At 35.9% G+C, this 12,477-nt stretch overlaps 1 protein-coding gene across 2 annotated transcripts in view; it reads right to left on the reverse strand.

Annotated features, from left to right (window-relative positions):
* The window catches only part of GPN1 (GPN-loop GTPase 1), a 31,093-nt gene that overhangs the window by 9,863 nt on the left and 8,753 nt on the right, over positions 1-12,477 (reverse strand). For both annotated transcript variants that reach the window (XM_051976244.1, XM_051976245.1), the window contains exons 6-12: positions 12,388-12,466; positions 11,837-11,931; positions 10,742-10,787; positions 7,449-7,595; positions 6,004-6,086; positions 5,258-5,297; positions 3,146-3,236 (exon numbers count right to left, since the gene is read on the reverse strand). In XM_051976244.1, the coding sequence (XP_051832204.1) occupies positions 3,146-3,236; positions 5,258-5,297; positions 6,004-6,086; positions 7,449-7,595; positions 10,742-10,787; positions 11,837-11,931; positions 12,388-12,466 (581 nt within the window). The remainder of the gene's footprint in view (positions 1-3,145; positions 3,237-5,257; positions 5,298-6,003; positions 6,087-7,448; positions 7,596-10,741; positions 10,788-11,836; positions 11,932-12,387; positions 12,467-12,477) is intronic.

Below are 12,477 nucleotides of genomic sequence, written 5' to 3' on the forward strand. Positions count from 1 at the left end.
GGAAAAGTTGAAACAGAAGTTTTTGCAAGGGTCAATGTTGAAAAATTACCCATTTGTATATTTTGTATATAAAAAGCTATTGGAAAAAAAAAGACATCAGAACTCAGATTAAATACAGGTAACAAAATCTGTGCTTCTAAGATGGATGAAGCAAACTTCTTTTTTTTTTGCTGAGGCAATTGGAGTCAAGTTGACTTGCCCAGGATCACACCGCTAGGAAGTGTTAAGTTGTATGAAGCTGGATTTGAACTCAGGTCCTCCTGATTTCAGGGCCAGTTCTCTATCTACTGAGCCATCTAGCTGCCTTATGAAGCAAACTTTTCTTTTTTAAATTAGAACTTTTTATTGCTTGAGCAATTTTTTACAACATTATCCCTTGCACTCATTTCTGTTCAGACTTTTCCCCTCCTTCCCTTTATCCCCTTCCCCCAGATGGCAAGCAATCCTATACATGTTAAATAAGTCACAGTATATCCTAGATACAATATATGTGTGCAGAACCAAACAGTTCTCTTGTTGCACAGGAAGAATTGGCTTCAGAAGATAAAAATAACCCAGGAAGAAAAACAAACAGTTTACATTCATTTCCAGTGTCTTTTCTTTGGGTGTAGCTGCTTCTGTTCATCATTGATAAATTGAAACTGAGTTAGATCTCTTTGTCAAAGAAATCCACTTCCATCAGCATACATCCTCATACAGTAACTTTGTTGAAGTATATAATGATCTCCTGGTTCTACTCATTTCACTTAGCATCAAGTGTTCATCCTGCTGGTCATTTCTTACAGAACAATAATCTTCCATAACATTCATATACCACAATTTACTCAATCATTTTCCAGTTTCTAGCCACTACAAACATTTTGGTACATACAAGTCCCTTTCCCTTCTTTAGTATCTCTTTGCGGTATAAGCCCAGTAGTAGCACTGCTGGATCAAAGGGTATGCACAGTTTGATAACTTTTTGAGCATAGTTCCAAATTGTGAAGCAAACTTCTTAATGAAAAGTGAGAGACTTAGTGCTGTCAGATGTAGCTGTTGTATATGGTCAGTTTTCTCTAATTGTTTTTCTAGGTTATAAGAGAAGGTTATGTAAGAGAAAGGGTAAAGATCATATCTTGAAATTACTATGACATAAAAACAAAAGAAACTGATAAAAACCAATTCCTATTTAAACAATAAAAATGTTAGTGAATAGAACTTGTACATAAAAGTTGAAAAGGGAAATGAGCTAAAAACAACTTGGAGGTAGTTTTAAGAAACTTTAATAACAAACAGGCTGATTTGAGAAACTGATGTTGAGTGACATGAGCAGAATTAGGAGAACATTGTACATAGTCTCACAAGATCAACTATGATAGATTTAGCTTTTCTCAGCAATGCAGTGATCCAAGAAAGTTCCAATAAACTTAGGATGGAAAATGCCATCTGCATCCAGAGAGAGAACTATAAAGACTTAATACTGATTGAAGCTTACTATTTTCACTTTTTTCTCCTAATAGTTTTCCAAATGCATGTAAAGATACCTTTTAACATTCATTTATGTAAAATTTTGTGTTCAAAATGTTTTCTCCCTCCTTCCCTTACCTTTCTCCTCACCAATTCAACAGGCAATGTGTTATAGGCTAAACATATACAATCATTTTAAACATATTTCCATATTTGCCACATTGTATGTGAAAAATCAGACCAAAAGGGGAAAAAACCATGAGAAAGAAATGGCAAATAAACAAAAATGAAAATATTATGCTTTGAACTGCATTCTGTCTCTATAATTCTCTCTCTGGATGTGGATAGAATTTTTCATCCCATAACTCTTAGAATTGTCTTGAATCACACCTCATTATTGAAAAGAGCCAAGTCCATCAAGATAATCATCACATAATCTTATCGTTCCTATGTATGTTTTCCCGATTCTGCTTACTTCACTCAGTTGTAATCTTAGAAAATGAATATTGAAAACTATCTTTGTATATCACTGGAAAAATAAAATACTATTAAGGAAAAAACTTAAAAACTAGAAAAAATTACTTGGTTTACAAATCAGATTTTTTTTCTTCCCGCTGAGGCAATTGGGGTTAAGTGACTTGCCCAGGGTTACACAGCTAAGAAGTGTTAAGTGTCTGAGACCAGATTTGAACTCAGGTCCTCCTGACTTCAGGGCTGGTACTCTATCCACTGCGCCACCTAGCTGCCCTTTTTTTTTTTTTTAAAAACATTTTACTGAATTACCCTATGTATTAGTCTTTGAGGGAAAAATAATGAAATCAATAATATGTATACCCCTTACTTACAAAAAGTATGAGATATGTTTTGCCCTCAGCTAAAAGAGATTCCTCTATCTTCAAGTGTCTTTATAGATAGCAATTTGTCCTTTGAGCACACCAGAGCAGAACAGTTCCTTCTCTACAAGTTATAGTCTCAAAGTTGCCTTCAGCACCCAGAAGTGACTTGCCATGTGGACATATCAGAGATGGGACAGGAACCTGGGTTACTTCTCTCACTACTTCTCTCTTTCCTTTAAAACAAAAGCTTGCTGAATTGAAATATTTGCTGAACTGAAATTGTCCCTAGAAAAAAAATGTATATTCAAGGAATAGACTAAATATTATTTAAATATCACTTCAACAGATTGGAAATTGAGTCTAGAAATCAACAGTAGTGATATGACAGGACCACAAACAAGACAGAAAATACAAAAATGTAAGAATGTAAAACCCTGTCTGCTTCAAATGTACAAACTCATGATATGGGAGAGAAAAAAACCAAAGCTGCACCAAAGGATATGATAAACAAGAGAAAGGCAGTAATTTCAGGGTGACCTATAAACATATAAAGATAATTTCTAAGTGTAATGTAGCTTCAGGAGCACACTGAGCCACAATTACTCTTTATCATCAATAAGATACCATAGGAAAGGGTAATAACTTCAAGCTGATACCAAGGTCACTATGCTAAAACTCCAATTTCAATGAGAATCCCACAATTACCAACAAGGAACAAGAACTAGCTGAAGATAATGCTTTATTAATCTGTTATATATATGCTGTCCTATCAGAAACTATATTCTGTCCCCCATATAATTGATGGTTTCCTTCCCAATGAGGGAAAGTGCTGTATTTCCTCACTCCAACATTCCCTCAGGTACCTGCGGCAGCCCCAGGATCCAAGGCCACAGGCCCCATGTCTTTTCGAAGCCGGTCCAGTTGCTCTTTTTGCTGCTGGCTTTGTGTGTGGGCCTGTAGAAAGGGGGAAAAAATCATGGAAACATCCCCAAAGTAGGAGGAAACTACTAGTCTTTCAAAGAGAGTTTAACAGCAATAGAAAAACCCAGAGGCCTGTTTGGAAATTAAGGAAAAAAAAGACGTGTATAAAATAGAATGAAGAAGGGAACCAAAAAAACCTGAGGTTCATGATTGTGAAAGACTGCAATTGGATCAAAGTAAAATAGATACATGGCCAGGCAGGAAAAATGAAATTCCTATCAAATACAAGCAGTAGAAAATTCAGTGACAAAGGACCAATCTGGACATATTAGCTTTCGAAATCTTGCTTTAAGAAAAAGTCATGTGGGTTAAGGCTGCTGACTGGTATTCCTGTCTGCATTTTTTATACTGAGTAATGTTTGCTCTGATAAAGGTTTCTTAAGGTCACCAAGTGTCTTTCCCTGCATTCCAGTTGGTGCTTTTCCTATTCCAAAAGATTTCTAAGAAAGAGGTTCTATAGCTTAAGCCACAACCTCATAATCAGGAAAGCAAACTTCAATGTGGAAAACAGGAAGAAGAAATATATGTTCAAAAAGGAAAAGCAATAATTCTCTACAATTAGTTTCTTGGCAACCCACCTCCCTAGCTTTATTTTATACTTCTCTACAATTGAAATCCAAATTGAAATACCTGCTACTCCCCAAACCTAACATACTATCTCTCATCCACAGACATCCATATAGACCATCTCTATGCTTGGAATGTATGGATCCTTTATTAATAACAGCTCATGCTAATTGTTAATCTCATGCTAATTGTTAATTTGAACTTACAAAAAAGTTTGCTATTATTATCCCTGTTTTATAGATGAAAAAAAGAAGGGTAAAAAAAGTTAAGAGATTCAGGGTCACACAGATATTCTAAGAAGCAGAATTCAAATACTCTACCATTATTCTCCTCTGCCTCTTCAGAAATAGCTTTTTCAAATGCTTTATTTTCCTTCAAGGCTCAACAGGGACCACCTGCTCCATGTAGTCTTCCCCTAAAATCCCCAAACTCTTCTTCTTCAAATATAACTAGAACATTTTGTCTGCCTCTCTTTTGTCTTTTTCCCTGTCCTCTTTTCTCCATATCCCATATAAATCATCTGTCTATAATTGTAAAGGGCTGAAACTCTTGAGTTAATGCACTGAGGTTGGACAACCGAGCACTTAAGGCTAACTACCAATTGAACAATACTCTATTAGCATATGCTTGGAAAATGGCCCTTCCCACTAGTCTGTGCTGGTTCAATCTTTTGGTGTATACAGAGAATTGTGGGAGGAATTAGGGGGTGGAGTAAGACAAGCCAAAGTCACTTGGCCGGTGGAAGTGGAAAAGGAAGGTCGGGGAGATCCTGTGTCCATTCCCTTCACTTCTACCCCTAAAGATCAAGAATAAAGACCAAAGACTTTTGCTTATCCTGCCTACGGCTGATTTTAAGGTATCCAGGGTGCTAACTCGGTCTTCACATATAATTACTATCTCTCCCTCCCACTCCCCATCCCAGGATATAAAGTCTAGGAGGAGAGAGGCTATTTCATTTTCATCTTTATAATCCCAATAGTGCCTTGCACATAGTAGCTATTCAAATGTTTGCTGAAGTAAATTTATTGTTTAAAACATCACAAAGAAACCCAACTTTCAAATGGACATTAAAAAATCAGAACTTGTGGTAATATAAGGAAGAAAAGAACTGGCTGTGGAATCTGTAGACCATGAGTCACTTTGTGACCAAAACAAAGCCCACCAATCTCTCAGTAATATGAACAGATACTTTCATCACCTTCTACAGCCTAGTTGGAAAGAAACTGCTTTGAAAACTATAAAATGATTATTGAATGATAAAATGAAATAAAATATAACCTATTATTATTTTATGTGAAGAAAAGCTATACGATAGCTCATAGAACATACTAATTTAAATGAAAAGAAACAGGCATCTACAAAGTGCCTTGAAATCCATGAAAAGAATCTAGTGACCTATGGGGTGCTAAGAAAACAGTCTTTCTTACCAATGTTTTCTTCAAACGCTCATATTCAGGGCGATATTCCCTAGAAAGAAAAAATTCTTTTTAAATGTTTTGCCTCCATAGTAATCTGTCCTAGGCCAACCAGCTAGAACTTCCATCACCAAAAAGTAGACAATAAGCAAATGTAGTTAAATAAAGGAGTCTGTCTAAACCTAAGGTTACTGAACCCCAACAGGAGAAACACTACTATGAATGGGCAAAACTCCAGAATGACGAATTTGCCCATGAAACTAGGAAGTGTAAATAATTTTTGTCTAAATGATTTGCTTCCCTAGAGATGTAAACATTGAGTGGAAGCTTAAAAAGGTAAGAATGTCTACTGGGCTTTAGAAATCTTGACATGGAACTGTGATGCACCTGAACAAGAAGCAAGCTGAGTGAGATAAAATCCTTGTCCGAAGAAGCAACAAAATGTGCCTGACAACTATAGTGGCCCAGGTGTAAAACTAATCAAAGACACAGTTCAGGGAAGGGGGCAGGGAGGGAAGAGGAAAAAATACATAAAGGAGCTTTTTTGTGGAGTAAACATGTTTATGGATTGTGGACAACCTACTTTTCTAAAAAGATCAGATGTCACCAAGTAAATAGGAATGTGGGAAAAGAATATATGTATATAATATGAACCAAATGTATAAATGGAGAAAACCTGAATACCTGGCCAAAAAAAGGTTCCTCATCCCAGAAGTGTGGATCCCAATACAGCTATCAATAACACCTTCCCTTCTTACCTTTCATATTCTTCTACGGCACTAGAAACTTGCACAAAGAGTTCTTCTAAGCCTGTGCCCAGGACAGCAGACACCCCCACCACCTGCCAAAAGCACCCCAGAATCCTATAAGTAAATCATTGAAAAACTTGGCTTTCTCTTCTAATTTTGAAAGACTTGTGAATTCTTATCAAGTAAACGAACACTCACGATCCCACAGTGAAACACTACTTCCTTCCTGAAGGTGATGATCTCAAAATGCAGAATAAGACTCACATTTTGGAACACAGACAATATGCGAATTTGTTTCGCTTGATATGCATATTTATTATAAGGATTTTAAAAATTTTTTCCAGTGGGGAGAAGGGAGACAAGATAAATGGAAAGGGAAAAAAAATTAAATGCTTGATAATTTTTTTAATGACAAATTTTTTTTTATTTAATCTTTTTTATGTTTTATTTAAATAGGTTTTTTTTTTTTTTTTGGTTTTGTTTTAGTGTTCAAGGGGAAAAGGTCTGGTCCCTTTAAAAAGCCTAAGCATTAAAGTTTTTAAAAACCTACACACAGAGCAGAAACATACAATACTTTGGCAAAAAGAACTTTCCAGTAATAAGAGAAATGAAAAAAGAAAGCAATTAGAAGTGAACAGAAGCACACAAGTCCCTTTCTGATTTAACATCACTTCCTTTTACAAACCTACTATTGTCACCCACTAACTGTACCTTTCACCCAACACCTCGCCTATCAAGCAGACCCATTCTAAGTCCGGTAAACATACAGCTACCTCAAGCAGGTTTTCTGGTTCCCATCTCTACATCAACCTGTCAGAAAGTATTCATTCCCTCCTTTTTATCCTTCACAAGGTGATTTTGGTACAGGTGTAATCATATCATTTTCTACTCAAACCTCACTGGGGAGAAGGAAAAAGAGAAAGGAAGTAAAAAGAACAAAGTGCCTACTTACTATGTGCCAGGCACTGTGGTAAGTTTTAAAGTTATTATTTTATTTTATCTTCCCAACAACCTTGGAAGATAAAATGTTATTACATCCATTTCACACTTAAGATAATTATGATAAAATGTAAGATAATATCCTATGTATAAAGTTTAAGTCTTCTTCAAGTAGAATGGAAAGCCAAGGTTTAGTTAAGCAGTCAAAAAACAGTTGAGTATATAGATATCAACTGTTTATATTCCTTTAAATTCTTTTCTAAATTGCATATTGCAAAAAATAATTTGTGGTCTCATTTTAAGTTTTATTTAACAAAAGATAAAAGCAGGAATTTAGTTTACAACCCAAACTTTTTTGAAGTTATCTCTAACTATGTCTATTTATTTGACCTATTCAAAGAAAAGAGCTGAACTATTAAAGCTTTCGCTCTGTTCTAAGATTTAAATCAAAGATGATCCTTTCCTGATACTTCTAATCATTTTAAAAATGAAAAAGAGTGGAGGTAAAGACTTACTCTGAGTGAACTATAAAACTCATCCAACACCAGACTCATAGAGCGAGTCAGATTACTGACATATGTAGTTTCTTGATTTAAGGCATCTTGGAAAGTTTCAAAATCCTGCATCCATTCCACTGCAAAGCTGTGATCAATGATGTCAGTCTGCACCACACAGAAAATAGAATAACTTCAGAATTAAGGACATTTTCCATTTAATAGATAAATGGAAAATGACAAGAACAAAAGCAATGGATCACATGAGCACAAAAGCAAAATTACATATTTAAGAAAATAAAAAATCTCATACCTAAAAATCATGATAAGCATTAGACTGAAAAAGGTTTGTCAGGGAATTAAAAGTGTTATCAATTCAAACTTGGTTTATGTGAAACTAATTTCAACAGTCTTCTGCTGAAAGATTTTGCCTGATTTTCATATTTCTTCCAGGAAACAAGGCAAGAAAATCGAATCATCCCTAACTCCTCCATTGTCTTTTCTCGGATGTTCAGCCACAAGCTACTGTAGATTTTTCTTTTGACTATCTTAAATCAAATCCTTGTCCATTTTCATGGCCATTACTCTTAAGTCTAGGTCCTTATTAGCTCACAACTTAATGACCAGAATAACTTATAATTACTCACTTACCTCCAGTCTCTTTACTACTCTAATCCATCCTGGATGGATACATTTTTTTTTGTTGTTGTTTTAGTGTGTTCAAAGGGGAAAGGGTTTGGTTCCTTTAAAAAGCCTAAAGCAGAAAAGTTTTTAAAAACCTACACACAGAGCAGAAACACACAATACTTTGGCAAAAAGTATTTTTTTAAATATAGCTTTTATTTATATCTTTTGTCTATTACAACCATTTCTAGAAACCTGTCTCTACTTTAGACTGAGCTTTCCCTTGTAAGGAAAAAAAAAGGAAAAGAAAAGGACCAGGCTCTTGCCTCTCTGGCATGAGATCTGTAACATGTACTTTTACCTATGATTAAGTACTTCATTCTCCTTCACATTTTTAGCCAGACACAGATCTCCTAAATTTCTTTCCCTCGATACCTCAATTCCTGTTGATGTTACTAGTATCTCGGTAACTCTCCTGCAACCACTGCCTTGGGCCTTTGGTTTTCCCCTGTTTAAATGACAGCTTCTTGAGGGTAAGGACTGTCTTGATACTTGTTTTCATAGAACCCAAATTCAGTACAATTCCTGGCATGTAACAATTGTTTTAAAAAAAGCTTATATTCATTCATATCACTTTCCTACTCAAAAATTTAGAAAGGTTTTTTTATTTTATGCTCAACAACTTTTAAAAGAGCTCCTGCTTTTTATGGGATCAAGTGTAAACATATCTCTGATATTCAAGGGCTTTCATAAATGACCTCAAAGCAACTCCTACTATTGCTTTATATAAACCTTCCAAGAGAGATATTCTAGTCTCACTCATTCTAGTCAACACAAAAATATACTTATATCACATCCATCTTTAACACTCAACTCTGATCTCACCTCTTCTGTCAACATAGTTCCCAGTAGGCAACAGGTTCTTAATAAACGTTTGCTGAACTGAAGATGTTCTAAATCATCCAAGCTAAAATGATTTTTCTTCTGAGTACTTATTGTATGCAAATATCATATACTTCATCTCTAAAATTTTATTTATTTTTTGCCTCAATTAGAAAATATAACAATAGGAAGAGTCACAAATTCCTGTTTGTGAGAAACCAACAATTTACCAGTAAAAATGCTAACATCCCCTGTTGCTAACGAATATATTTAAGATCAGTAAACATAAATCAGTAATTATTTTCTCTAGCAAGCCAACTTAAGTTTTTTCTTTTTAAAAGTTACCTCCAATGCAAATTAAGACATCTCTGAAGTATTACAACATAATTCTTAGCTTGGCTAAGATGCTAGGAAAAAATAATGATAAATGTTGGAGGGGATATATCCCAAAGAGATGATTAAAAAAAAAAAAAAAAAGGGAAAAAGGACCCATATGTGCAAAAATGTTTGTAGCAGCCCTTTTTGTAGTGACAAGGAACTGGAAACTGAATGGTTACCCATCAGTTGGGAAATAGCTGAATAAGTTTTGATATATGAATGTTATTATTGCTCTGTAAGAAATGATCAGCAAGATAATTTCAGGAAGACCTGGACAGAATTACATGAACTGATGCTAAGTGAAGTGAGCAGAACCAGGAGAGCATTGTACATGGCAACAAGAATATGGCTCTTTTCAACGATGTGATGATTCAGGCCAACTCCCACAGACTTGTGATGGAAAGAGCCATTTGCATCTAGAAAAAGGACTATGGGGTCTGAATGTGGATCACCTTTTTTTGTTATTATTGTTGTTGTTTGCTTTTTTTTTTTCTTTTTTCCCTTTTGATATGATTTTTCTTGTGCAGCATGATAAATGTGGAAATGTTTAGAAGAATTGCACATGTTTAATCAATATGGTTAAATGGTCCAATGATGGATTACTTGCTTTCTAGAGGAAAGGGCAGAGGGGGAGGGAAGGACAAAAATTTACAATACAAAGTTTTGCAAGGGTGAATGTTAAAAACTATCTTTATATGGATTTTGAAAAATAAAAGGTTATTTTTTTTTAAAAATCTCCACATACAATGAATCATTCACACTCTTCTTTCCTCCTCCCTAATCCTCCCTACCAGATCAATCGGTAATCTAAATGAAGTATTACTGTGTCACAATTTGTAGTTGCTGCACAAATATTTCCCATATTCCCATGGCAGCAGCTAAATAGGAGATAGGTAGGAAGACTCAAGTGCTTCCTTGACTAGAGGTAGTGGGATCACTTGTGTAACCTGGGAGTAGAAGTTGTTTAGCTATAGATCCAGAAGCTAACATAGAGGGATAGGAAGAACCACAAACAGTAGTTCTTCCTCCCTAATATGGATATACTCTATCCAAGGAGCTTCTTCAGACATCCTGTGGCAGACTTATTAGACAAATGGATACTTTTTTTTAAGGGAGATCTCATAGCCTGTTCTCTTCTAGCAAAGCAGAGGCCTGAACCCTACCTTACGGCAATCCTGCTTACCCACCAAATCTCTCCTCAAGAAAGCTCTAAAAAGAGATGATCATCCTCACAATAGCTTAGACACTATCATCTTTAATTTGTACATTTTGAACAGGACTTTAGAAATCACCTGGTCCTCTGCCCAATGAAGAGATGGAAGCCCCAAGAGGTTAAATGATGTGTCCAAGATCACACAGACAACAGAAGGGTTTAGGTCTAGAACCTCTCAATCCAGTGCCCATCCACATGAGGCCAAAAAGACACCTACCTTGTTCATGACCACAATGAAAGGCAACTTGGTTTTATACAGGATACTGAAAAAACAATCAAGCAACAATTAATAATAACTAGCATCTAGGCAAAGTGAAGTATGTGGTCAGTATTCAAGTACTATCTTTAGTTCAGAATGATATCCTTCTAAGAGGAAAATTAACTCCTTCCCTGAGGACAACAACACAAACCCAAGCACATCTCAATATACCTGGCAATGTCAGATTTTAATGTTGTTAATTTGCAATTGATTGCAAAGGTATTAGTTATTTCATACAGCTAATATAGAGGTGAAAACGTCACTGCTAGAATGATCAGTGTTGGCTGAGGAAGAAGGATGACAATGTACTTTCCTCCTCTGGGTGGAAATGGTAAATTATGGATGCAGAATGTTGCATTTAAACAATCAGCAAGCATTTATCAAGGGCATACTATATCCCATTCACTGTCAGATGCAGCTGTTTGGATTGCTAGTTTTGATTAGTGGTTTTTCTTGTGATAAGCAGGTAAGGACTAAAAGAGAAGCACTACAGTGGCAATGGGAGTTGAGCTCATTGGGAAGGGGCAATGAAAAAAAAAAAGAGAGAGCCAATCATTTTTTAAAACGCCACTCTTCCTAGTAACATAACAAAGTTTCTAGTCAACCAGTGTGATTTGCTACATCTATATCAAAGGTGATACTTTTAAGAGCCCACAAATACATATTCTCTTAATATGTAATAGTTTCTTCTGGCCTAGCTTTTCCTTTTCTAATGTCTCTACTTACATTTAGCTAGCAGAGTGGCCCTAGCCTATTGCCACTGACCATGATTAGTTTTGCAAATTCACCTATTTCTGTTATAAAATATCAGTTCTCAGTCTGAAAGGGAATATCTTAGGCCTATGTCACTCAGTGGAGTGGAATGTCCTTGTTCACAATCCTCCTCAGATGAGCATTATGAGACCCTATTTATATAATTCTCAAGTTGGTGAGCCCAAGCTAGGAATTCCCAGGGACAAGAAGCTTCAACAAAGAATCTTCTTAAAATCAACAAGAGGACTAAAATGGAAGGGCATGTTGCAATGGTACACTGTGCCTTCCAGGGAGCCTTACCTGCATGCATACAACATGTTGGACATGAAGGTAACAGGATTGGTGCTTCTAGATGTATCCATTACATAAATGACAATTGTTGGAAAGGAGGAAGCCTAAAGAAACAAGGTGAGTCAAATCCTAATCAGAAGGGCAATTGCTTGATCCCAAATCACTCCATTACCTTCCCAAGCCAAGGACATCCTGCTCTTTTTTCCATGCTTCAAAGTACTGGGCTATGGATCTGAAACTCAGCTCAGGTGCTTCCTCCTTCATGAAGCCTTCCTTGATATCTTCCCCACCCTGAACCCAAATAGGGTTTAGTGATCTTCCCTTATCAAAAATCCCTTTACTAACTTATCTATACATATGCTGGGTCCTATGCCTTTCCCCAAAAGATATAAACCACTTGTGGACAGAGACTCTTGATTGTGTACCTTCCTTGTTTAGCTCGGTGTTTGGCACATAGGTGGAACATAAGTTTTGCTAAAATGAACTGAAAATTGGGGTTTATCACCCTAATCATTCCCCAACTATGATCTCTCACTCACAGAGTTAAAAACAAGACTCACCAAGGCTTCAGTGATAATTGTACCAGAAGCTGACCAAGTGAACACCTCAATCTGTCCAGGTGTATCAATCAAAACATATCTGTTTCAAGG

This window comes from Antechinus flavipes, chromosome 2 (assembly GCF_016432865.1).
Source record: "Antechinus flavipes isolate AdamAnt ecotype Samford, QLD, Australia chromosome 2, AdamAnt_v2, whole genome shotgun sequence".
NCBI lineage: Eukaryota > Metazoa > Chordata > Mammalia > Dasyuromorphia > Dasyuridae > Antechinus > Antechinus flavipes.